Source organism: Aulostomus chinensis, chromosome 21 (assembly GCF_037954235.1).
Source record: "Aulostomus chinensis isolate RoL2024-O1b breed Wild chromosome 21, RoL_Achi_v1.0, whole genome shotgun sequence".
NCBI classification, from domain to species: Eukaryota; Metazoa; Chordata; class Actinopteri; order Syngnathiformes; family Aulostomidae; genus Aulostomus; species Aulostomus chinensis.
In genome coordinates, this window is record NC_141340.1 from 14775853 (window position 1) to 14802781 (window position 26929).

The 26929-nt window shown below is 40.9% G+C and overlaps 2 protein-coding genes across 9 annotated transcripts; one reads left to right on the forward strand and one right to left on the reverse strand.

Moving 5' to 3' along the window:
• The first annotated feature begins 2375 nt into the window (after nt 1-2375).
• Nucleotides 2376-26740, forward strand: zfhx2 (zinc finger homeobox 2). 4 transcript variants are annotated; one of them, XM_086192297.1, is made up of 7 exons: nt 2376-2707; nt 3433-3556; nt 3649-3803; nt 13321-13479; nt 16396-16453; nt 18075-22282; nt 23729-26740. In XM_086192297.1, the coding sequence occupies exons 1-7, from the start codon at nt 2426-2428 to the stop codon at nt 24164-24166; spliced, it is 5424 nt and encodes a 1807-aa protein (XP_086048423.1). In that variant the 5' UTR covers nt 2376-2425; the 3' UTR covers nt 24167-26740. The 4 variants fall into 4 exon arrangements, with proteins under 4 accessions (XP_086048423.1, XP_086048426.1, XP_086048425.1 ...); XM_086192300.1 differs by lacking the exons at nt 2376-2707; nt 3433-3556; nt 3649-3803 and adding an exon at nt 11280-11406; XM_086192299.1 differs by lacking the exons at nt 2376-2707; nt 3433-3556; nt 3649-3803 and adding an exon at nt 11599-11751.
• Nucleotides 6948-10775, reverse strand: thtpa (thiamine triphosphatase). 5 transcript variants are annotated; one of them, XM_086192305.1, is made up of 4 exons: nt 10634-10775; nt 9253-9322; nt 8371-8937; nt 6948-7553 (listed from the first exon to the last, which is right to left on the reverse strand). In XM_086192305.1, exons 2-4 carry the CDS (start codon nt 9320-9322, stop codon nt 7453-7455), a joined length of 738 nt encoding a protein of 245 aa, XP_086048431.1. In that variant the 5' UTR covers nt 10634-10775; the 3' UTR covers nt 6948-7452. The 5 variants fall into 5 exon arrangements, with proteins under 5 accessions (XP_086048431.1, XP_086048432.1, XP_086048430.1 ...); XM_086192306.1 differs by lacking the exon at nt 10634-10775 and adding an exon at nt 10484-10625; XM_086192304.1 differs by lacking the exon at nt 10634-10775 and adding an exon at nt 10404-10461 and having other exon boundaries at nt 6949-7553; nt 8371-8940.
• Nucleotides 26741-26929: the final 189 nt, after the last annotated feature.

Genomic DNA, 26929 nt, shown 5'->3' on the forward strand with positions numbered 1-26929 from the left:
AGTACAAACAAGATGTCAGTAGCAAGAAGTTACTAAAAGCAATCTGGCTTTGCCTCCTGTCTGCAAGACTGAATAGAGGGCTAAATAAGTGCAATCGTAAATAGGAGCTAATCCATGCATAAGAGCATTTCATGAATGAGGCCCATTTTCAATCAAATCATTTAACTTTGCTCAATACAGACTGTGTTGAGCTCCCCAATTTAACTGTCAGATTTAGTAATATGGGCTCAGAGGTAGAGTGGTCGTCTGGCAACAGAAGGGTCGCTGGTTCAGTCCTCACTTCCCCTGGTGGCCATGTCCAAGTGTCCTTGAGCAAGATACTGAACCCCCCAGTTGCTCCTGATGGCCCTGTGACGAACTGGCGACACGTCCAGGGTGAACCCCGCCTCTCGCTTAATGTCAGCTGGGATGGGCTCCAGCCCCCCCACCCTCCGCCCTGTGACCTTCAACAGATAAGCGGTATAGAAAATGGATGGATGGTGGTTGTGTAATTTTACCATGTTATACATCTTTGTTTGCTAAACTTTGTCTTTACAAACCTCAGAAAAATGTTTAGTTTCATTTTTCCTTTTTTTTTCTAGAAAAGACAGGACGGGTATAAAAAGGGTAGGCAGAATTGTGTTGTCTTACTGTCTTTATATTGGAGCTTTATATGAATTGCTTAATTTTTTTTTGATGGTTGTCAACATCACTTTCTGACTGAAATCATTTCAATTTCAACGTCTTGTTTTGTGTCAAAGGTTCCTGTCAAAGTTCTGTGACAACCTTCTCCATTTTTGAAGATGTCAGAAATAAGACACCTGCTGTTGCATTTGGCCAGACAGGCTTTGTGTCATCTGTGCTCAGGGTTTCATCTTGTATAGGCAGCTCAGAAACAATCTCATCAACTACAGTTCCTTTGTTGTACACGGCAGGTTTACGGGGGGGGGGGGGGGGGGGGGTCCCAAGGTTCACTGTGTGTTATTTAGTTTATAATGATTTACTCATTTGAGAACTGTGGATTATTGTGCTGCTGCGCCACATCTACTACAACGCTGAAAGCCACGTGACAAATCTCACTGCTGTTTAGTTCAGTTTGAGTTCCCTCAAGTGAAAATTCTTCTTTTGCAGAAAGGGAGCATTAAAAACTCCCAAAACATTAACACAGTGGTAGTAAGTTAGAACCAAGGTAGTTCCTACCAATTATATCGAGAAAAGGAACCGCATATCAACATTTGTACATTGAAGGCCACGGCAATCAGTTTGACCCCCTCGTGTTCTGATGTCTGTATGTTGGAATGTGTGCACGCTGTAATGGTTTTGCGCTGTTACAGCCCCCCTGATGACATCCAAGGGGTCCTGCAGTCTGCTCATGTTCACTGCCGAAGAGCAATCAGAGCTACTGGCTGATGGTAGTTTATCCCAAGTTGTTTATTCCAAGTAATCTCTGTTTGATCTCTAGAACCCAGACGATGTCACAGAGCATTAAATCTACCCAGGCGGAATCCCAACCCCAGTCTGCAGTTGCTGTTATCACCATCATCAGCCAATCACAATGCTTCAGTGGTTAGCATCTCCCCCAGTGAGTGAGTGGCTGTAGTGAGTCCAAGCATGTGATTTATTGCTTACTTTACATTCGCGTTGTACATATTCCTCTCCTGTCCTTTCCATCAAATTAGAGCAAACAATATTTTGGGGTGTTAAAGTTCCTGGTTGACGTACTGACATACTGACAGAGTGCAATGTGGGATCTGCGTGGTACTTACAGACTATTTGAGGAGGGGTTTCATAATTGACGGAGAGCACCAGGTACCTCATACAGGCAGATACCAGGAGCCCAAAAGTTCATTTTTTTGCCCTTAGACCCTACAAAGGGTTGGATCTCATGTTTGATTACATGTTTTGGACAATTTTAAAGACGATATTACCTGCATAAAGAATAAGACAACGCTATAATCAGACTATATCATTAAATGCACATGGTACAGTATGTAAAGGAATAAAGTACAGCAGTAGTAACTTTACAGGATTTTATAAATGTCATGCAAAAAAACAGAAAATGTATTCAAAAAGATTATGATTAAAAATAATTTATAATCCATGAAATTTCATTTTAAAACACAACACACAAAATATGATATGCAGTTACGGAACCACATATTTTCTTTGATTTTAGTTGTTATGTTTACCTCCCCTAACACAATCGGCCTCACACAATTAAATCGATCAATTGAGATTTACAGTATAATTTCAACCTAAATTGCTGTGAGTGAGGAGGGGCTCCTGTAAAATAATCCTTGATGGTGTGCATATATTTGTGACATCACAAAGTAGGGGGCCAATCATGCTTCAACCAATGTGGATATTTGAAACTTCAACAGTAAAGGTACTTTGGGAGAAAGGAGTTGGAGAGGAGCTTTGGTGTGGTGGTGAAGCAGCTGTCAGTATGACGGAATGTGCTGTTTTAGGATGTAGACCAGACACGAAGGCCTCATTTCACTATTTACCAAGGAACCCTGCGCTCAAACGGCGATGGCTAGACTTTATTTACCGATGGCGCTTAACTAGACCTTCCAATACAACGGGACTCCGCGTGTGCGGTGCTCATTTTAGGAATGACAATTTTTTGAATTTCTTCCAAAGGTCGATGGGGTTTGCCAAGAAGTTGGTTCTGAAACCAAACGCAGTGCCATCCATTTATCCCGGGCTCCCGCCAGATTTGGAACATGTAAGTTCAGTTTTTATTACTGCTCGAAGTTTCGCTCACTCAACGGGGTTTTTGATGCAACACTGTGTAATGATGACGGCTTCTCAAAGTCTTTGCTTACAGCAGCGAACTTACCGATGACGTCACACAACCCAAAAGCATATAGGTAATAAAACGCTCGTCTCTCGTGATATCAGTGATAATGCCAATCTGTTAGTACCACGTTTTAAATACTCCAATGCGCTCTCGGGGTTCTGGCTGCTTGGTGTTTTGTGGAACCGTAGCTGCAGATCTGACGTCATACGTAATGTAGACGCAGGCGCGTGTGTAGTGACGTGTTACGTACGTGGCTTAAAATCTTTTCTGTTCTAGCGACTTTTGTGGTTACCCGTACAGTATATGAGTAAACTCCGGTGTAAATTCACTGCCAATTTATTTACTTAAATGCTGTGAAATTGCTTAATTTAGTAGCGTTGTTTTGAGGAAAGTCAAACGATGAAGCTCAGACAAAACCGAACTCTGTTCGTCCAGTGGAGCTTCCTGATTCCTTCAGTTCTGTCATTGTAAACACCAACAACAGATGGACTCTTGGCCCTTTTAACAACAGCTGTAAACAAGCTTCCACAAAAAGATATCTGAGCAGAACTAACGAAGAGTAAATATGGACTTGGTTGAAAATATTAGCACTGGTAATAAATACACACTTTGTGAATGTGACTACAATGCTGTGTTTTCCTTTCATGAAGGGGGCAGCAGGATTGTGTCTACAAAGAGCAGATGTGGCTTGTCAGTGCAATCTTCCTGTGATTCGGACTCGGACTGTGGGAACCCAGCAATCACAACCAAGACTGATCTACAGGAGGCCACGCGGTGTGTTGTCCTTTTAACGATAGTTAAACAGTTCGGTACATTGTTGTGTGCTGCATTAATAGATCATTGTGTTCATTGTGAGCCTATCACAGGTGATCGGACGAAGCTCCTCGCAGCAGGAACTGGTATAAATACAGAGGAAACACGACTGGCAGGGCTAGGTTCAGCTACAGAGGGACCACCTCCATTGCCTCCGCCTGATTGGTCACAGCCTGAAATAGGAGATGACGACCAGTGTGTGACTGTGGTAACTCATCTTTTCTTAAAAATCGCTCTCATTAAATTATCAGATCATGTTGATAAAACTCCAGGAATAGTTGAGGGCTAGCATAGTTTTTCTTGTTAGTCAGTATGCATCATGTGATAGTTGTTAGGCTGGCACCATATTGTCTGTTCCACTGTATTGTTAAGGGGAATTATTTTACTTAATTGAGTTGCTTTTTTTTTTCCAACTAGAGTGACATTTGGGATGTTTCATTTGTCTTTATTCTGGGATCCTTAAACTATCACAGATCAGGCTCTGTCTAAAAAACTGGACAAAAACCTAAAGGCTAAATTCCTCCCTTCTCTTATCTATTATTTTGTTCAACTAGTCACTCCACTTCAGCACAAGATTTATTTATTTTTTTTTTTTTTTAATGGTAGTGGAAAATTTCTGTCGCAATAAAGGCTGCGCAATTCTCAATGAAACCCCCATTTAAATTATTTATGGTCGGATTTTTGTATCTATCAAACAGAGACATTTTATGCAGTGTGAAGTACTATTTTCAGGACAGGACATCATTGCAGCACCACAAAGTTTAATTTATAGTTAAAAGTATTCCATCCATTTTCTACTGCGAATCCTGTTCAGGGTCGTGGGGGGTGGAGCCTATCTCAGAAGCCTTCGGGTGAGAGGCGGAGTTCACCCTGAACAGGTCATCAGTCCATCTCAGGGCCAACACATAGAGACAGACAACCATTCACACTCACAGTCACGCCTACGGTCAATTTAGAGTATCCAATTTACACAACGTGCACGTCTTTGCACTGTCGGAGGAAGTCCGGAGTACCGGAGAGAACCCACACAGGCACAGAGAGAACATAGAGACTCCACACAGAAAGATTCCAAACTCGAACCCAGACCCTTCTTGCTATGAGGCGACAGTGCTGACCACTGCACCGCTACGCAGCCCAAATTAAAGGTATTTTTGACGCAAAATTTGCCTTGAACCAATTTTGCCCCTTCCTTAGATATTACACTCTTGATTATATTTCAATTAATTGCGCAGCCCTAGTCATAATATCACAGCAACGTGCTTTTGTTAACCAAATAGGCCCAACCCTGCACACTACATGCGTATGATTTACAATTTCATGTACCGTATGTGACTTATCAAAAACTTATTCTACAAAATAGAACCTGATCTGTTCATTTATGTCCCATTGACAAAAGGAATATTAATACTGATGGAAGTTTTTTTTTTTCAATTTAAGAAAATCAGTTACTTACTTATTATCAAGCATGTTTCTTATTAAAGCGACGCACAACTTTGGATTTCTCCCAACATTTTCAGTTTGCCATATTTTAAGGCAGACAGTTGAAAAATGACTTATTTCTCATCAACAACGTGTCCTATCATATTGTCTTAATTTCACTGAGATGGAACAGTCTCAAACACCAGCTGTCTTGGCTTTGATATGAAACAAAATGGGAAAATTTGGGTTTGATGGCGGATTTCGGACAGTTAATCTAACGACTGGCAAGGGAGTCTAATTTGATAAAAACAGACAGTCGCCTTGATTCTGCACAAAAAGAATGCAACCGTGGCTGTAAAAAGTAAGCACTTCAATGAAATATCTAGAAAGGGTTTATCACTTAGCTGATGAGTTGAGCAACAGATAAATAATCAGGAAATATTTGAACAGCTGATTAATTGCACAACTAATTTCTCAGGCCATAATGCTGAGCGTTAAAATGCAATATATTTAGGTTTTCAACCGTGCTGCCATTTTAAAATGTCGAAGTGAGCAGTGGGAAATTTTATAAATTAAATTAAAACAATTAAAGAAATAAGTGAAATTCTATACGCAGGTGATAAAGCTTTAGAACTTATTTTTCTTACATCAAAAGAACATTTCGTTTTGAAGAAAGATGACAGTTAAATCATTGCTCATACTGTGCAAGATCATATTTTTATAATTCTTTGCAGAAAAGTTTGAATTATTATAATGTTGTCAGGATAAGGATGCACTTTTCTTCCTCGGCTGGTAATATTTCTCAACAATAATGTGAAAGAGATATCCCCAGACCTAGAAATGTAAATCAAATGCTCCGTTGTGGAAGTTGTATGATTAAAAACCAGATCATCCACATAAACTGCACATCAGTAAACACTGAACATGCACCGACCAGTGAGAGAGGGCTCTAAATCCCCCGCTCCCAGGGACAGGGTTGAGACTTCTTGGGTCAGCAAACAAAGTTGAAGAATGTACTCCACATTAATTCAAGCTTTACGTCCTCCGTATACCAGTGAGACTCAAATTCACTTCATACACCTTCATTCTTATTCAGATTTTGCAGTTTACATGTCTGATTTAATGTTATGTAGTCTAAAGGGACAAAGCGATGCAAAAATGGTCGGCGACATAGACATATATGATGTTGTAGATGAAGGAACTGTTTAATACACAACCTGAATTTGACCATGAAGCGAAAGTAAAAAGAGGATTTCAGACATAAGTCAAGTAGAAACCATAAATGAAAGCAAAATGTAGTCTGTATTTATCCATTTTAGATCATCATGAGTGTCCGTGTTTTTCTGGGTATTTTTTTGTGCTCATTACTGTACAAAACAACCTGACACTGACATACTTGACCCAAAACCACAGTACGAAACCAAACCATGGCCTCGCTAACCTGCTTCACCCCCGACGGAGATTTTGAGGGCGCTACAATTAATGCCCCCGATGCATCTGTACATTGATGGAGAACATGCTGCTCTACGATAGAAGTTAAACTCTGTAGATGACATCACACTGACTGACAAGCTCACCAGTGAGCGGTTCACACAAACCCGCTGTTGAGACAAATACATCAATAAAGTCAAATCACAGCACAACACAACTTTTATTCCTTGAATTCAGTGTTACTACATTTACATTGTCCCTTATATATATGTGTATATATATATATATATGTGTGTGTGTATATATATATACACACACATATATATATATACATATATATGTGTGTATATATATACACACACATATATATACACATATATATGTACACACATATATATACACATATATATGTACACACATATATATATACACATATATATGTACACACATATATATATATATACACACACACACACATATACACACACACACACATATACACACACACACACATATATATACACACACATATATATATACATACATATATATATACATACATATATATATACACATATATATATATAAAATTATATATGGAAAGCACATAAAATTCCAACAGCATGTCACAATTTTAGGCAACTTTGACTCTTTTCTAGTCGGAAAACTTTGAGTTAAGCTCATGCATGCAGTTTTATTTTACTCCAACTGCAATCACAAAATGTTGCATTTCCAAAGATGCGACCCAAGCAACAGCGTCATTTTGCTTGAATCATGTGCTAGGGTTGTTATTAACAAAGTATAATAAAATAAGTCATTTTCGGTTGTAACTGTATTACAGAGTGGTTTGGTGGAATAACTTCAACATGTGAGAATATGTATAACCAGAATTAAATTTTCTCTTCAGCATAACACACTTTCAAATGACCTTTTAAACCAAATAATAGAGCTATGACGATCTACAACTCAATTGCTATTATTCTGTCCCAGATAATGTAGAATATCATTTACAAAACATGCATACTCAGCAATTTGGTAAGGTGGTCAGGGTTATGTTTTTTAAGGTAAACATTCATTTTCCCCTCAACTCGTTGATCTCCGGTCAGACCTGTGAGGAGGACCAAAAGAATCTGTTATGTTAGAGAAAACCACGCAAGGGTTGGGTTTCATTTAAAAAAAATGGAAAAATGTCATGACACGTTTGATAGCAAATCTGTGGTTTTAGTTTTAAGCACCTTTGACACTCATAAGATGAAAATGTAAACCAATTCACTAAAAGTGTGGATGGATTTAATTTGTGTTGTGTTCCGTTCCAAATCTTCAGTTTGATGTCTGTCGTTCTTCAACTTAAAGATTTCCAACATAAAATATAAGTGGCACCTTGGATATTTACTCTAAAGGTGTTGAAGTTTGGTCTTGAAAGTGGAGGCATTTTTGTGATGCTCAGCAGTACTGAAGCAGTTGGTCTGTACCATGTCAGAATTAGATACCCAGGCCTACCGAGAGTGTATGAATAGAGCGCTGCAGGGATGAGGTAATTAGCCCAATCTGGAAGCTAGCATTGCCATGGATTCCCTCAACCAAAGGCTAAGTGGGTATTCATCTTTACATTTTCACTAAAGAGAAGAAACTCTGCGGCATACAAAAGTTTGTGAGTCTACGTCATCAGGATGATGATCGTCCACAAGTGATTTGGAGGCACACGTTATAAGTACAAAGCAAATGTTATGCAATGAACAAACTACAACACAGACAAATAACTTCAACGTCACCACAACTAACGTTTGCTTCTTCAGTTTTTGGGCATGACGACATTTAAAATCTGCGGCAACCTCTACAGTCGTGGTTACACTGTATATAGTTTCAAGACTCATTTCCGTGCTGCTCTTTATGTGACGTGATGAATGGAAAAGCTCTGAACTCACCCAGCTTCAGTGCTGTTCGTTCGATCTTCTTGAGGGCGACCTGCATGTCTCCTCCCTCTGGTACGAGGACTTCTATCTCTCCCACATGGTAGCCAAAGTCAGCTTGGTCTAGATCTACGTGCACACCCTCCTCCTCGAAAGCAAATGATTGCCGTACCGTTGTAAACTCTGCAAAGCAAACTAGATTCATTTCACTCAGCCACGACTCATCCTCCTGTGTTTCAAGTTCATTTTGGGCAGGAACTGTCTGTCTCTGCTTCTGACGGCTTTCTGCTGTGGATGGCTTTTTTTCCTGCAGCGTTCTGTCCATGTCCTCATGAACATCTTTCATCACTTCTTTCAGTTTCAGTCGAATATCAGGGAGATTGGTTATTTCCTTGTAGCGGGAACACAGTGCAGCCGCTTTCGATTGTTTCCCGCTTGTCTCTTCTGTCTCTTTGACCCTTTGCATTGGACACTTGAGCTCCCAGCATCCTTTACGTTTACGCAGCCACACGTCTCTCAAAGTGAGGTCAAACTGTGGAGTGTCAAAATATTGGTCGTGAAACTGGCGTTGACCAATGCACACTGCTGAGTATAAAGAAGAAGAGAGAGAGGCATGTTTAGAAATAGATGATTTTTTTTTGCAATTACAGTATAAAACACACTTTCCCCCCAGTAAATACTAAAGAGGCTGATACAAATAATTGAAGTTATTTACTAACAAGGGACAGATGGCCAGTGTCACCGCAGTTACGGCACAAACAACATCAGTTAGTGCTATTAAATGCTTGAAAAGCCATGAGAGAGTTTTGTTTTTTTTAAATGGAGAGTTGGATCACAGCATTAGCTAAATGTCTCAATTCTAAATTTACCCACGTGAAAGGCAGATTTAACACATACCCCCAATCTCCTCCAGTCTTTTCAGCGTGTCAGCATTGCATAAAAACTTTCTCTCCACTTCAACGCACATCTGAAATGAAAGAGATCAACATCAACATCAGTAGTACTTCCAAATTACCCCTATACATATATCTCGCTACATGTTGTTTAGTATCTGGATTTAATGTGATTAAATTTGAATGCAGTTAGTTGGTCTTTGAGTCCGTCTAATATTCAAGAATTCAATTTTTTTTTTCCACAAAGTTGTTTTTTTTTCTTCTTCCCATTAACCGATAAGTGGATGAAGAGTTTTTAGGTTCTTAATTACTGCTCTTTCATTTCGATAAAATACATTCTAGAGTGCAGGAAAAGCTGTGGTCACAGGGTCGTTAACATTTACCTCCTGTGTTTAAAATTCATACACACAGACAGACAGAATTTGTATAAATCGTAATAAGATAGTTCCTTATGAGCAGAATTTTCATTCCTTTCTGGAAAAAATGTCCATAGAAATCTATGTCAAAATATACCACATTTTTAATGCAATTAATGATAAAACAGCTAGGTTTGATACAAAAAATCGATTTAAAAATGAGTTTATTACAGCAATATTCGTATTAACGATTACTGACTTTCTCATTTGACCTTAAATGTACCACATGCTACAACCGTACCTGTATTTGTGAAACAGTTTCACAACCCTTTCAAAGAAATCTGCTGTATTTATTTTTCTCTAGGCCTGAGAATTGCCCCTTTCCAATGCAATAACTTTTCCAAGTGTTTAGTGACCCTATAATCATTTAAATCAATTAGTAGAAGCTTGATTTGTACACCATTTAAACGCTGTTGATGCAGTATTGTAACAGTAATAATGCTAAAAGTGCTTCGTTTTTTTTTAAGTAATTACAAGAATTTTGGATGTTTTTTTTGTGAAGTCCATTTTTATCGCTTCATTTACTTTATCGAGTCAAACTTGATCTATAACTGTTTCAGCTGTAGTTTTCTTAAGTTGTTGTATTCTATCTATATAAAATACTCGTGCTCCAAAAGGTTCTAGATATTTAAATAAGTAATGCAATGATAGCTTTATCTACCTATTTATTAGCCTGAGTCAGTCATATGTGTTGTTACCTCCTTTTTTTTTAATCAAAATAAAGTAACACAGTTGTTACCTGGGGTAAACTGAAGTATGCCAATACAGTCACAGTTGTTCGTTTTACTACAAATCAAGGAATGGCTGTAGTTGCCGCACCTGTTCAGCTATAAACAATCGTTAGTCTGGAGTCCTCTAGCAAAGGAGCTACGGCCAAGGATCGTGCATGAACTGCATTTCCAAATCATTAAACTGGACAACAAACTGTTTGGTCATCACCAGGACGCAGCGAACTGCACCATCACACACCTTCTAAAGCCAGGTCCTCAAATCCACATAAATCGGCGTTAAAGGTTGAGGGACAGATCAATCCGTGCAGCCTCTACACGTCAGCAAAGTTAATTTTGCACAGGCGCAATTAGAGACACCTATTAGGGCATTCGGGAACATCACTTCCTGTCCCAGTAACGCAGAGGCATGCAGATGGTGCAGTTTTAATCTCCCCTGCTCTATCTATGTTTATTTCTCGTACTCGACTGTTAATATGCGTAATACCCTTTGTTGTTTTGAAAATAATTCTTGCGCAAAGCGATAGCTGAAGGTTTTTGCTGCTATACCTCAATTATTAATCATTAATTAACTCGTCTCACTCTTTGTGACAATCCAAACTGGCAGAATGGGGACTCATTTTTTATTCACTTTTAATGTGAAAATGACGACGAGTAATGTATTAAAAAGGATTAGGTTGCCAGTTTCCAGGAAATATGTGTGTTTCCCTGTTTTGTAAATATTGCTCAATAAGTAATCAGTGTTTCCGCATATATTAATAATCTCTCATATTTAAGGGGTTACATAAGGGATTTGATATCCGTGTGTCCCTTCTGAATGTCAGCAATCAGCCTTGGGGGGAGCTGTGGTCTGTTTACTAGAGGGAAGAGGGGAAGGAGAGAGGGATAGGGCGAATGAAGGGAGGGGGAGAACAGGAGAGAGAGAGAGGGAGGGCAGGCAAGAAAACTTTTCACTTCTGAGGATCCACAGAGGAAGCGTGTGAGTGTGTGCGTGCTGGAGCGGCGACCATGCAGGTAAAAACGCATTAGCTAATTGCTCCGAACTTAATTAAAACGCCAATCGTGATCGGTTAATTGTACCGATTTGAGTGCGGAGAGTGGCCTGCGACTGATAGAGGATCGAGCAAACGACGGATTGTGCCTCATACTAATCCGATCCTTTATAGAAATCCAACATTAAATCCCAAACTTTTTCTGCTTCTCGCCTCTCTTTCGCCTGCTCTCTGTACACCACCCCCATCGTCGAGGCGACCGCGGCGCACGTACTCCGCTCCCAAGTAGCTTTTCAGCGTTTAATTCCTTCGCCAATTACGACGTGAAGCTGTTAAAATGATAGTTTAAATGGCCATGTGTTGCACTGTAAGTATTAAAGGTATGGATTTGAGCGCAAGGACGCGTCAAAAGGAGGTCTGCTCGGCGGAGAGGGAGGAGGGGAGCGAGTGTTTTCTAACACATCTGTAAGCGGAGCCCACGTTCATTAATTAAATGGCTTTAGTCCGGCTAGGCCTCAATTTGCGCTGTTGAGCAGCAGGCGGCGGGCGGTGCAACACTAGATGCCCGATTGGCAGCCCACAATCAGAGGGGTAAGGAAATAACTCGAGGCCGAGGTTTTTGATCTAAAGCCAAGGGAGTGTATTTTCTACACTGAGTGAACTCAATCGGCGTATTGGAGCTGCAGTTCCCACCTGGAGCAGGCAGAGTTAGTAGGGAGTGGAGACTCAGCCAGTTGGAGACAGTTGGAGGAGCGGTTAATTATATGTGCCTGCTAACAGGCTAGCTAGCAAAGTGACACGACTGTTAACCTCGTTTTGTTTATTAACCGTGCAGCCTTTACCGAGAGCCAACTACACAATTATGGTGACGCCTGCTCGGTCTTTGGCAGATTCAGGGAAGTGTCTGGCTACTAAAGCTGCATAAATTTCAATAAACTACCAGCTAAGCAGCGTTTCCAGAGACACCTCTGTAATGCGACGTTACAGGGGGGCTGCTCAACCTAGCTCGCTAGCTAATTGATTCATCTCTGCTCGGCATAGCTAATTAGACTGCCCATTAATTAGCTCACTATGAGCAGAGAGACGTGTGTCTAGTTATATATTGGCTTTCAATTGTGAAACTCGTGACGAGGAGCGTTAAATAATGTACTGTTACTTTGCAGATATAGAGTTGGTGAAATATTATCTGGTGGTAGAACGCTGCTAGCTTGCTAATTGGCATGACGAGGAAGTGAGGATTGTTGCTGTGTAGATTTTTAGCTTGTATTACTTCATCTTGGAACATGAAAGATACATCGTAGCTTTGTGGTAAATGTAAATAAACTGTTTAGGCTCGCCTAAAGCTGTGTGGCATGAATGTTGGCATTTAAGTGACCATGTTTTTGAGCTAATGTATGACCTTAAATCTGATGAAGTATACTGGCCACGTGTTCCTTGTATTTAGCCAAGAAATATAGATTTTTAGGCGGTCTGTGGTCGTTGCTGTTTCGCTCCGGAATACATGTACGTAAGGCAAAGACGAATGAAATAACCCACAGCAGAGCACTGCAATGTACACAACACTGGGTGGATATTCCTTCACATTTCAAAGGTATCATGTAAACGATTGTATTACAATGCAGATTTATGTGGCCATGGCAGGCAAGTTGTTGTGAACCTGCCTACTAAGTGTTGAAACGAACTTGAAAGACTACAGCAGGTAGAGTTACCCTCTTAAAGGATATGTGAGCATCTTACCTGGGTTGAAGTTGCAAGTACAAATTGATAAACACAGCAATGCTTGATGAGTAAGTTCCCTCCTGATCTTGCAGAATCCCTCCCCGAAAATAAGTCCGCTTCATCCAATCTCTCGTGTATCAAAATACTTCTTGTGTCATTTGTGGTGAATATAAGTGGCTTCTCAAATAGTTTCTCTAACAGCATTTGTATTTGTTAGGAGGAGTCTGGAGAGAGGGTGAGCAGTGAAAGCAATGGGTCAGCAGAGTGGCTGTGCCCCCTGTGCCAAAAAGGGCAAGCAGACAGAGCCTCCCTGTCTCTTCACCTCACTGACCAACACAGCGTACTTCCAACTTGTGTTGACAGACTGCTGGATATTGTAAGTATGCCTGTGCAATATTGTTTAAAAAAAAAAAAAAAAAAGATTGTCAGTGCCATAATTTGTCTCAGAAAAAAATAGTTTATTTTGTAACACAAGGATTTAAATTCAGTGACTTTATATACATTTACCTGCCAATGTAATTGTTACTGAGTAACGCAGTATGACGTGACAGCTCCGACGTAAACCCTCTGAGAATACAAAGGAGTGTAGACCAGTACAGTTGGTTTAACCAACACTTCTGAGAAGTTTTCTTTATTTGCGGTTAATTCAGGACCTCTACTAAAAACTGAAAACAAGGTTGAAACAATTAAAGACATGTACTTTTGCCGACTGGTGTACCTTTTTTATTAGACGAAATCGCAAACAATACTGTTGCCCTATTGTAAAACAAATCAGTTGCAGTATACTTAACTTATTTCTGGCTGGCAGATGACAAGCCAGCATTAGAACCCTGTTTGTTGTCGAGTGATTAGGTTGCAGTTTTGATGCAGTAGCCGTGCCTTGGTGTCTCCTGTTAGATGCTGCTCTTTTTTTAAAACAAACAAAAAAACAAAAAAAAAAACAGCACAAACTGTTCTATGTTATAGATTAGAATATAATAAGTCATAACGGGGCATGCAGCAACCTGTTCTCAATAGGAGTGTTAATTGTTTTGCTCGCAGCGGGTTCATCGTTTGTTTTTCAGCTGTCGTGACTGTTGAGATCTCTAGTCTGGAGTCTATTAAAACCATCAAAATAATAAAAACATGACACATAAGTCATCAGAATCTCATCATGAACAGATCAGCACAGTTCTCCTCCAGACTTCCATCTGATGATTTCACACACAAATGTTTTACATCATTCATGTAGTACAGACTCTCTTTTAGAAAGTAAGCAATTGTTCTGTCGGTGTCCCTCTTGAGAGTCCGGTCAGACCCTGCTGCCCCGCTGTGACTTGTCTCTGTCAGTCTGCCAGATAATTTAATGTACATCGTGGACGAGCACAGCATTGAGGCCAAGCTCTTCTCCAACCTAGTGAATGATCTGTTGGTCCAGGCAACAGTGTCCTTCCCCTGCTGCTGGTTTGAGGGCTGGTCGAAAGCAACAGTGAAGCCAGCTTTGAGCTACTCGCGAACACTGACAATATGTTATCCAGCCAGATTTAGAATAAGTCTTGTTTCCCTGAGACCCTATTTATGGAAATTGCAAAAGACTAGGGAGCTGATTCCTGACCTGCTTGGGTTCCTGTATTAAACTCGGCAAAATACGGCATTGTAGCAAGGTGAGAAGTTTCCAGTAAACATGGATACAGAGATGGGTCACAGTTTGTGAGGAAAACAGTTTTCCTGGTAATGTAAACACAAGTATTGAATTTTCAGTGATATTACAATATTCCTTTAAAGACTTTCTGCTGAATATAGACGCAAAACAATTTTTTATTTTTTTTTTAGTTTCGAAAGATTGACACACAAACACACACACCCCCGTGGTTTGGTCCCCTGCCTTTGGTAGAAGTGTCTATGGAGCAATCAAAGAATAAAACATTATTGCAACATGGAAACAAGCACTACATCTAACTATTTGTTGCGAAACAATTTCTCATGTATCATCTTGATAGTAACTCAATTTGTAGCTAAATGAGAATCTTTTAACAAACTCATCACTGAACGTTTTTTCAGTAAGGTGATATTTTTGGGTTCATTTGAGGAGTGTGGTGGTGATAGAGGAAGCTGGGGTGTGGAGGAATATTTTGAGGCTACCTTTCATGCTCAAACCTGCATATGTTGTTTGCTCTCCCCAGCGATGTGGGTCGGGAGATTTGGGATTCTGTATTTTCATCAGTGTTTGAATGCTTTGCATCCTTTTTGTTTTTGTAAAACTCAAACTTTATCCACTCGTAGGGTTTGTGAATGTTCAGTGGCGCATAGTCATTTTCTTTGCTGTCAATTTTTTTTGGAAACAATGAGAAAGTGTGGGGGGCGCTTGTTTCAGTCAGGGATCAGCGGCAGGTGTCATGTCAGTCAGAGAGACAGTGGTGCAGGGCCAGAGAACAACAGAACAAAAAAAACATCAGCAGTTCGTTGCTAAATCACTGTAAATTTTTAATACATTAGAACTTTTGGTGGCGCCCCACATACATGCACACACCCACAGAACTGTGAAATTCAATATCTGCCCTTGGATAGAGAAAACCAAAAACAGGAAACTGCTTCAGCAAAGAGAAGCCACAAGTCAAATCAGAAGAATTTACATATTTTAAAGCATAACTCTTTAGAAAACACACTTCCCCGTGTCTGTGTTCAATGATGGGGTCCTACTCAGAAAAATGTTGTCAATCACCTCAAATATTGAAGTGCCATGTTTTTGTTTTACTGCTACAAATGGTGTAATGTTTTTTCTTGTACAAAAACCCTTGGACTGAAATATTTTCATGTTGGATAAGAGGTTATTTACGTGTAGCTACAGAAAATCTACACATGCTTTATTTTTCCATGATGAGGTTATTCTTCCGTAATGGCTCTAACAATGAAATGATGTGTGGAGGTTTATTTAAATTTTACTCAAAGCGAGTAGGACTTATATTACGCTGATGTCATTTAGAATATGCAGTTGTTTGGAGTTATCAGGTCCAAAGAAATTCAGTTTGTTGTCCTCAAATTTGAAGAAATTAAGCAAAGAACTGAAAGCGATGTTTGTGTTAAGAATCAGAGGGGAATTTATTGTTGGATTAATCAATGAATGACAGCTATTATGCCTTTAGGTCATTATTTTCAAAAGACTTGGCAGACCAGCTAATAAACAGACATCACACTCAAATATTGTGGCTCTCAAAAGTTCCACAGCACTCACAGCTCATCCGTTGGAGCTGTCACAGAGGTAAATTTGGCTTATTTTTGCTGACTTCTTCTTTTTTTCATTTTCTTTCAACAGGCTGTTCTGAAACATAGTGCCCGAGGAGAAGAGGACAAAGGTGATCCAAAGTCTGCTGGTGAGTGTCAAAATGACTTTGTTCTTTCTTTCTTTCTTTTTTTTTTTTTTTTGGTTTGCTTCATGAATAAATGAAAAATCACCAACATCAAAATTATAGTAAATTTGAAATTGTACACAACTTTCATTAGTCTTGCAATTAAAAAAATAAATAAATAAAAAAATTTTAAGCTGGGCAAATGTGAATTCCTTCATAGACTGATTTGTGAAATTGATAAGAACCCGATCTGCATTTTCTGATTGTTTTTGTTGTCAGTTGTCAATCGTGAATATTTGATCAGCCAAAGTTGAAGAAGCTCATTATATTCTCTATCTCCTACTTAGATGTATTCAGATGTCTTTTAGTTTCACCAACAGTCCGATTCAGTTTGCAGGGCTTGACACCAGTGATTCTCTGGGAAAGATAAATCTAAGTGAGTTACTCACTTGCTGGTGAAGTAGAACACGAAGGTGGGACATGGCAAGCTTCAATTTTAGCGGTTTATTTCCTTATGTTGCATTATTTTAGACTACTGCAAAGGAATTAATGGAAAAAAAACTACATGAGGGGGCAGAACGTGGTCAAACTTCACAGTAACTGTAGCATTGATCTCCTGGTTTCACATTCAGGCTGATTTAGATCAGATGACCAGTCTCCCACCGCACTGAGCTGTGAATGCCATGTTACATGGACTAGGAATCGGTACATTGTTCACATAAGACCAATAACAGAATTGTTTTGGATCGTTATCTTTGCAGGTTTTAAAATGAAACGCATTTTCTCCCCTTCTGAGGCAGATATCTCCCCTTCTGTAGTTTTTTAAAAACTTTCCAGTATTATTTCCCCATTTTTACTCTGAAAGTTTTAGCGAAGGGTTTGTCTGCATATCAGCCATAGACTGAGTTGAAGAACAACCTGTTCTCAAAAAATAGCAGAGAATATTTATTTCAGATTTGGGCAGAGATTTTGCAAAAGTCCCAACTCCATTTTTTTTTTAATTGACTCTAATTTGGCAACATAAAACGAGAATTTTGAACTTGGATTAACCATATGTTCAGATTTCTGTTCTGGAGGTTTATGCAAATTTAGAAGTGAACAAAGCTCTAAATGAGTTTTGTAAAGAAGGCACACGGAAAATATGTTTATTTTTTAGTTTAATGTCATCTGATTATTACTGGTATTAATGACATTTGCCACTTACTATCAGACACACTCCTCATTAGAGTAGCTATATTACGAAATCAAGTACAAGAGGTATGAAAATAGTAGGCATGAAGACTACTGCCACCTGTTGGTATGGCAAGGTTTTTCCTGATGTAGGCTCAGAATGTCTGTGGAACTGACAGGATAAAATGAAATCAGTTTCACCCCAGTGAACCACCTTGACAGCAGCAAATCCTATTTGAGGTCGAAGTATTTTTTTGTCTGAAAACTCGTCTAAAATGCTCGATTGGCATAATTAATATTTTTGTTGATTGACAAAAAAACTGTATGACAAAATACATTCTTGTGATGACTCAGTAACCTGTCACTGTTTGGTATAGGTTGTAAACTATTTTGGGCAGATTTTGTAGTATTATGTCCCGCTTCTCCAAAGCAATGTTTGGGGAAAAATCTGTTCAACATATATCCTTTTCGTTAGGTGCTGAATTGTTACAACTGAGGCCAGCTGAAAACGCCAGTTCAGAGCCCTGCCAGTCTAGTTCAGACGATACCCAGACACTTGGAGACAAAGAGATGGAGGAAGAGAGATTATTGGAACGGGAGGGAGGTGAAGCTGAGCCAGAGCCAGAAGATGAGGGAAATCAACTCACAGGAGCCAAACAGCAATATGCAGCTGAAAATACAGAAATCCCAGATGGTGGTGAAAAGTCAGCTGGTAAAAATGGTGTGCCAGCTGAAAATAACACCCGGTCATTCAAATGCAATGCCTGCCTGGAAACTTTCCCCAGCAGAACTGCCTTGAGTGTTCATTACAACTCTGCATCCCACATACAGAGAATGACAACAGGCTCTGCAAATCAAGGAGTGGAAATTGATCAACAAACTCCCTCAGTTCCTGTCCTGTCTCGGCCATATATATCAAACAAACCCTACCAGTGTGCTATATGTCGAGTCTCTTACAATCATTCCATCACCCTTGAGAGCCATATGAAATCTGTTTTGCACCAGACCCGCAGCAGAAATGCTGGCATTGTTGCAAATGCTGTAAGTGGTGCAGTGGCTGCAGGGGGTTGTGGGGCCAGCGCCACCAGTGCTTCAAATGTTGTGAGCACATCTGGAAGTGGAACCAGTCAGTTAGTTACTACAACCAACTGTGCTGCTCCTGGGACACTTATGATGACCACTGCAAGAGATGGAGAGCAGATACAAACTTCACAAGTGGCTCCCTCCCTCCTCACCTCCCCTGTGGCCTCAGCGCAGGCAGTGTCAGCCTTTCTCACCCTCCTCACATCTAGTCCCAGCACCCTTCCGCACTCCCTCCTCCCCTCCCTGTTTGCACCTGGTGCTGCTCCTGGTGCCCCTGCACCTCAGCTTGTGCCTCAACCGCAAATGGTCATGCCCTTGATCTTGAATGGGCTCCAAGCCCAAACCCAGCAGCATCCAGAGAACCAGCAGGGACAGCTCCTTACCCAGTGTGTGCCATTCGTAGGTCTCAGCACAGCCCAGCAAGCCCTCCTAGCCCAAAGACTTAACAGCTTACAGAGCCAGTGGCCCTCTGCTGGAGTTCCAACAAACATACAGCCTTGCCTGGAGGAGCAAAAACAGAGTATGAAGAGTGACAGAGAAGAAGACCAGCAGGACAGTGATGGGGCAGTTGAAGACAAGGTCTTAGATCAGATTAAAGATGGTGATAACTGGACTACAGAGAATATTAAAACAGAGAAAGGTGAGGAAGAGAACATTAGAGAATTAGCACAAGGCTCTAATACAGAAAGTAAAGTTAAGGTTGAGAGTAATGAAGACAGTGGGAAGGCACTTAAAGGTATGAGAACAGATGGAGACAGCTCAAATAACCAGATGGACCTGGATGTTGATAAAACAGCTAGCCTGAATCTCTCCCCAGCTGCCACTGAAAAGAGCCTCCACAATAACAACCTCTCGCCTTCTGCATCTATGGCCAGCCACTTGAGCCTCAGTCCTGTGAATTTAAACCTTACACTGAGCCCTGATTCTACTCCTCAGAAGTCACAGTCAGGCACTAGCCCTTGTGGTTCTCTTGCGACCCCAAAATCCAGCCCGAGTACAAATGCCTTAACTAACAACCAAACTCGGCCACATTGTAATACAATGGCATCCATTTATCCAGACCTTCCAGTGCTGTCAGAGTTTCAGACTGAGGTTCTTTGGGCTTTTTTTGAGTCACGAAGTGAGGCCGATGCTGCAAGTCCTCCACGCGAGGACTGTGAGGCACTGGGCAGAGAGGTAGGGCTCTCTGAAGAAGAGGTGCGTAAATGGCTTGGCCAAGCCCGACATGCCAAACAGAGGCAGAGGGCCACAGATCTGGAAAAACGGCAAGGCCTGACTGGATTTGGAAGAAGTGGAACTCAAAGTTCTGACAATGACTTTGATGATGAGGAAAACTCACTGATCATAGCTGAAGGTGAGGATGATGCTGAAGCTTCAGGTAGCCAGGCAATTGATTTGTCAAGTACAAGAGGGAAGCGCAGACAGAGAGGTTTGGGAAGAGATGGTCAGGGGGATTCTTGTCTGACGTCTGACTCAGAAAATGAGGTCTATACTTCGGTCATTGTGTCAGATGAGGAAAGTCAGACTGGATCTTTGAGGGAGGGTCCTGATAGTCCTGCCAAAGATGAAGCACAACGTGAAGTCCATAGCGATAAAGGGTCAATTGGAGGCAAAGTCTTGCGCTCCACAACTGTTTTTCTTTCGGATGCAGAGGATGAGTATGAAGATGAGGAGGGTGGAGTGGGTCAGAGGTCTAAGAGGAAAAAAAGAAAGGGGGAGTTTGAACGTGATGAAGTAGAAGCAAAGAGAGAGAGACAGGACCCAGATGTGGACCTTGAGTTGGAGGCCCAAGGGGATCCTCCGAGTTCACAGTCCCATTCTATCGATCAGATTCCAAGTGGTGCTCTTCACTCACTTCCTCTGTCTCTCACTCCCTTTTCTACTCAGTTTTTAAGCCCCTATGTCCTCTCTCTTACTCCGTCAGTTGTTGGAGATGGGACCAAAGTACCCGTCTTTTCAAACCCACCTACCATAACACGTTTCACCAGCTCTCTTCTCTCTCAGTCTCTCTCTTCCCATAGCCATACTTTACACTACATGCCTAATGGGGGTGACTGTGAGTCTGCTCTGGATCTCAGCATGGGGAAAAACAATTCAAAATCTGCTTCTTCCTCATCTTTAGCTGATAAAGTTGCGGCACAGAAAGGACAATTGCTGGATGGGCTTGGCCTTAGACCGACATCCAAAGGTCTTGTTGTGGTCCAGGTAAAACCTGAATCTGTTACGGCAATGCCCTCTTCCAACAGCAGTTTGAATCTGGTCAACTGTAATAACATGACAAAATCTAGTATTTACATGAGGGCAGCAGAGAAAGTGAATTCCACATTACTAGAGAGAGAGCGAGAGAAGGAGAGACCGAAAGACAAGGAGGGGGAGCGTGAACAACAGCAGAGGAAGGCCAAAGGAAAAAGGTATCGGGATATGCGACGTTCACGGACCATCATTCAAGCTGAACAACTTGACATACTGTATGGCTGCTATTTCAAAGACCCAAACCCTGGGAAGCATGAGTTTGAACAGATCTCAGAATGGGTCCATCTTCCAAAAAAGGTTGTTCAGATATGGTTCCAGAACATGAGGGCAAGGGAACGCAAGGGTGAGGTCCGATTCATTAGTGATGGGACTCTGGCAGCAGTTGGGAAACCTCTTATCAAATTTACTTGGCCTCTTTCCAAACCCATTTTCTCAAACAAGCCTGTTTCAAACAATACTGGATTTGTGACAACTTCACCAATTGTGCGCACCCTTATGAAGACCGAGCCTGTAAAGGAGGTGGGCAAACCAGCTCTGGTTAAAAAAATGACCCCTGTTCCTATCAAACCCAAAGAGATTGTTTCTTCAACTACAGTCTCTCCTCTGAGCAGCAGTGCCTCTGCTGTGCCAAAGACCAAGCTTGACACCACCACCAGCAATGTTACTATGGTCAAAGTTGCACCCAAACTCAACTCCCCTGTGCTTTTAGCACCACCCAAGGATCCCATTCCCATTGCCCCACGACCAACCCAGAAGATGAAGCTAGAAGAGGAGAGTGAGGAGGAAAAAACTGATGATGAAAGAGACCATGAGAATGAGATGGGTCCTGGGCCACGGACAACTAACCGCATGGTGCCCAAGCTGCCCACAACACCAATCAATAACAGGCCTCCTGCCACAGTGTTGCCACAAAAACAGAATGGGCTCAACTACTGGACTCCAAAAGTCCCCATTAAGATCAACACCCTGTCGAGGGACCAACTGGTTCTTCCCACTCACACACCCCCTCGCACCATCCCCCCTCCTCCGACCCCCAGCATTGCTCCAGTTAGCCCAAATACCCATAGCTCTGCCAAAGCAGCAAGCCCATCCACCCCAGTTGTAGGAAAATCGAGTCCATCCGAAAGCAGCTTTCTGACTCACTCCTCCAGCCGCAGGCCCCGCACCCACTTGTCTTGCCTACAACTGTCGATCTTGCAGTCCTGTTATGAGACCTGTGCCCACCCTAATGGCTTGGAGTGTGAGGCCATCGGCACAGAGCTGAACCTGCCGCTCAAGGTGGTGCAGATCTGGTTCCAAAACACCAGAGCTAAGGAGAAGCGCTGGAGGCTGCAGCAAGAGAAAATGGTAAGCTGGCAAGTACACATGCGGTGGGCACATAAATGATGTGATGACAACCTTTTCGTATTTGACAGCATATTAACCTAACTTTTAGAGAGAAAATAGCTTAGTTATTATAGGAAATTCATCTAGGTGCATAACTGACTGTGTTTCATCACCTGACACGTCTCTGTGTGTTGTCTGATTCTACCGAGAAACTTGAGAGCTGCATGTCATCCTACCGCTGCAAATGAGGAGTGTCTAATATTCACCACTAACATGAGTTTGGATTCTCAGGCAGATCATTCATATCAGGGAATTATTTAGACATTGCTAGTTCACTTCCTGATTTCCTTCCGAACGTTGCTGTTCAGATGAGCTCCATATATAAATGATAAATGTGCAGCAAATGAATGAAATATACACACACACGCACACACATACATACAGAGGCAGGGCCAAGAAGTCTCGCAGAGACATACATTTATTCTCCTCACATCAGTCATCTACAGACAATGAAACTATAGAGAAATCTTACCGGTGGATGTGAATCAGTCATATTCACTTCTGAGACGCTCTCATGCTGACAAGACACCACTTGGCACTTGCTGGAGTTCACAGGAGGCATAAATGTCCTAAGGGTTGCTTGTGGGTGTTGGTTTTACACACATCGGAGGAAGTTATTCCTTTGGGTGGGTGGCCGGTTGGCGAGTTACTTGTGTGTATAAGTGTGTACTGATGGGGTCAGAGCCGACCAATCTGCTTATCAGAACTCTGGAGATACTGACAGCATCTTATTTCTTATGTTGCCAAACTCTCTTAGTCGTCAGTTTTCTTCCCTTTTTATGTGGTTTTGTGGTGTAAGCCATCGTTTCCAATGCTGGAATAACAATCGTTCCTGCAAGATTTTCCCCACTGGTTCAAGCTCCCCACTGAAGTCACGTACACGCGACTGCTCAGTGGAACAGACAAAAGGGGCGTCCTCTCGCTTAATTTCTAGGCCATGTATCACACTGGGAAATCCTCGTACAATTTGTATAACTTGTGCGTCGCATTTATTGCATTATATGATTTTATTTTATTTTTTTTTACATTTGGTATATTGTGGTGTGACTCTGTCAAACAAATATACTTGCTGATGTTCTGATATTAACAGAAAATATTTGTCCCGATTGTGTTTTCCTCTCCAATTGAGAAAAGAACTAAATTCCGCATTTTTAAACTTGGCATGACATTGAACTCAAAATGTAGAGAATATTGATGTATTGCTCAATTGTAAAGATTCAAAAAATGTTAAAGTGCACGTTACTGTCCTGGTTACGACATATATGTGTCAAAATTTGTTTATGGGAGTCATCTGGAGGAACACAGTAATTCTCTGTAAATCTAAACTTAATTTTTTTTAAATGACATATAACATAAAACTTATTCTCTCTGGTTCTTTCTATCCACCCTTCTGTGGCACATTCCTAGTCTCCTCTGTCAGGTGGGAAGGTGGACATCAGTTCAGGGAGCTACCTGCAGTACAACGCTCTCAAAGCTAATCGTCCCATCCTGCCCAAACCTGTTCAGCTGACAGTTACCGACTCTCCAGTTTCTCCAATGGTTGGCCAGTCGGCTACAAAGGAGATGCTGACGGGCCGCTGTGATGCCTGCAATGTCTCCTTTGAATCCCGCGCTGCTGCAAGGGCCCATGTCTTCTCCTCACGTCATCTGGCAACCCTGAGAACCACTAACTTTGGCCAGCCGACAACACTTGTCAACAAGAACGGAACCGGTAATGGAGGCTCTGGCAGTGTTATGCCAAGCTCGCAGGTCTCTCATTCCTCTCCAGTGACCAGCTCTGGTGCTGTGTCTGGAGGGGAGATGGTTGTGGATTTGCCTCCATCAGCGGCCACCAGCAACAGTTAAAGACTCAGATCAGGATTGGTCTGCACACTGACTATTGGACCCATTTGGGCTCCTCAGATTTTAATAAACAAATTTGAGCACTATTCCTCAAAAACTAACTAACTACTTCTAGTTTTTGAAGTTGGCTCTCCTTGCACCCGCTATCCTTTGCTCAACCTTCGGAGACTCGAAATCTGTTAATCTATAGAGATCACCTAGAATCAAGTACAACAGCAAACAATTTCCACATCGCTTCTCACTTCTCATCAGTTGCTGTATGATAAGTGATGAGTACATCTCAAGTTTTCCCAAAATCCTTGCACACTTCTCCCAAACGTTTTTGGTCCTAACCCTGTGGTTCTATATCACCCTCTTGCAGTTTGTAAAGGCACTCAACTTGCCATGCTCGAACTGTCCTACCTTAGAGACTGATCTTCTCTGGAAGCGGCCATTTGACAGCAGGCCCGGAAATATTTTTGGGGATGATAAGATGAAATACTCGCAGTAATAACTCCCACTTTGCTCCTGTGGAATTGTTTTTCCTATGCTTTCACTTCTAGGGCAGAGATTGCTTGGATATAAGATGAACGGACTGAACCATAATGAGAGGAGGAACTGGTATTGACTGTCACCTTTTTTTATTTGCTATGGGAGTCTGATCTGAAGTGTTATGTCTACTCATTTGGGATATAAAAGAGGTACTTTAGAGAGAATAGGGCTGTTAAATTGTTTCCATTTACATGTTTATAGTTTTCATGACAATCCAAATAACAGGGCAAAAAGAGTATGAGGAAAGTAGAATCTTGGCATACCGCACTTTGACACATTTTACATTGTTTGAAATGTTTTTAAGCATTCTAATGTGAGTGTCTTTTTATGGAAAGATGCATTCATGCATGTTGGATGCCTTAATATAAATTGTGAAATAAATTGATTTTTTTGCTAGTCTATTGAACCATGCTTTAGGTGTAAGCATAATATTGTGCAAGAAGCTGACCTGGGTATATAGAAAGAGCTCTGTTCCCAATTGGTTTTACGTCTATTTTTGCAGGGAAGGTCTCTGAATGTCATACTTTTCATAGAACATAGCACATCCTGCCTGTAAAGTTGTAAGCATTCTCTTGGCCAAGGACATAATTACCAACAAACTTGGGGCAAATGTCTTTAATTCTGTCAACCCTCCCACTGATGTATATCTAATTTTGGAAAGCAGCTCTTCTAAACGGTTGGAAAATAAGAATTTCTGTTGGTATGTTTGAAATATGACCGCCTTAAGAGGAGACACCACCAGGTATATAAATTTCAAGCCCAGGTGTTCCTCGTATGTTTTTAATTGATTTCATCCACATCTACCCATGGAGGGTCAGACTGGTTTTACAATTTGCTTTGCCATGAATACAGTACAGAAAGTTGTGTATTCATTTTCATTTACTTCTACAATAACAATACAAAGTTTTTGGGGTTTTTATTTTTTTTTTTTTTTTAAAGTAGGTCAAAAGCCAAAACTCCAATATAAAGAGTGCAGGTCTTAAATGGGCTGTTTCCTGCCCCCCTTCGTCTCCAGTTTTGAAATAGCTACTAATTCTGGTAATGCATGTGCTGTGAAATGAGATCTGATATCTGGAAACCAAAACATGGGGGGGAAAGTTGGCTTTTACTAGTATCCTTAAGGGACTAATGGATGCTCAATTTTAAGAAGCGAATTGGGGAACATTAAATGTTTTGACTGAGAGCTACAGAGATGGTGCTGTGTTGAAGGACACATAACATACTAAAGATGTTTTCCTTCAATTTGATTTGTATAGTAATGTTAGTATTGATAGTTTTAACAAAATGCAAAACTAAAACATGAACTTTTTGTAAATGAAATATATTAAAAAATAACTGATATTCCAAAGTAATCCTCCCTTTGCTTTCTGTCATTCAAAAACCAAAAAGCAATCTTGAGGTTGACGGAGAGCAGGAGAGGTGTTCGCAAATGCAAACTGTAAAGGACATCCCACGGCTTGACACTTGCACTAGTCCACTATTTTTGCACAAGCTACAGACATTTCAAACGAACACAGCCATTTTACGTAACATGAAAAGTCACTTGATGTGATTTTTGAAATGAGGAGGGTAACCATGTCCTTTCATGAGTAATAATTTGTACACCTGTTGTATCTTGTCTGTAAAGACTGGACTGGAGTGCTTGAACCTCAAGACTGGGATTATACACACACGCACACACACAGACACGGTGTTGCACTGTCCAAACTAGCTAGGTTTTTATGGAGATCTGCTTTTTATTCTCTTATGTTTCATTGTCACTTTGATTATCACTATTGTTATAACTGTACTACTACTTATACAATTTACCATTACTACTCATCACTGTTTTTGATTATTATTGATCCATAATTGTTTTTAAATGCCACCTCTCTGCTCAAAATGAGTATGGTATTCCTATGAATATTGAACAATAATAGTGGCAGTGTTATGAATTGTTAGATTTTTGATTAAGTTTATTTTTTTCCTCACCTGTAACTGCCTTTTTGTGTTTGGTCTCCATTATGCTTTCTTTGATATACAGAAAAAGAAATAAAATCAATTGAACAACATGTCTGATGGTGGTGGAACTTGTTATATATCTCTCGAATTTAAATCCTCGATCTATTTTCGTGAAATAAAATCCAGTTTTTACCTGATTGGGAAATTTTAAGAACGGTAATCGCGAGAGACAATAGAATTGGTGCTAAAGCTCTAAACCGCTCAAGCGAGAAGATTGACGAAGATTTGATTGAC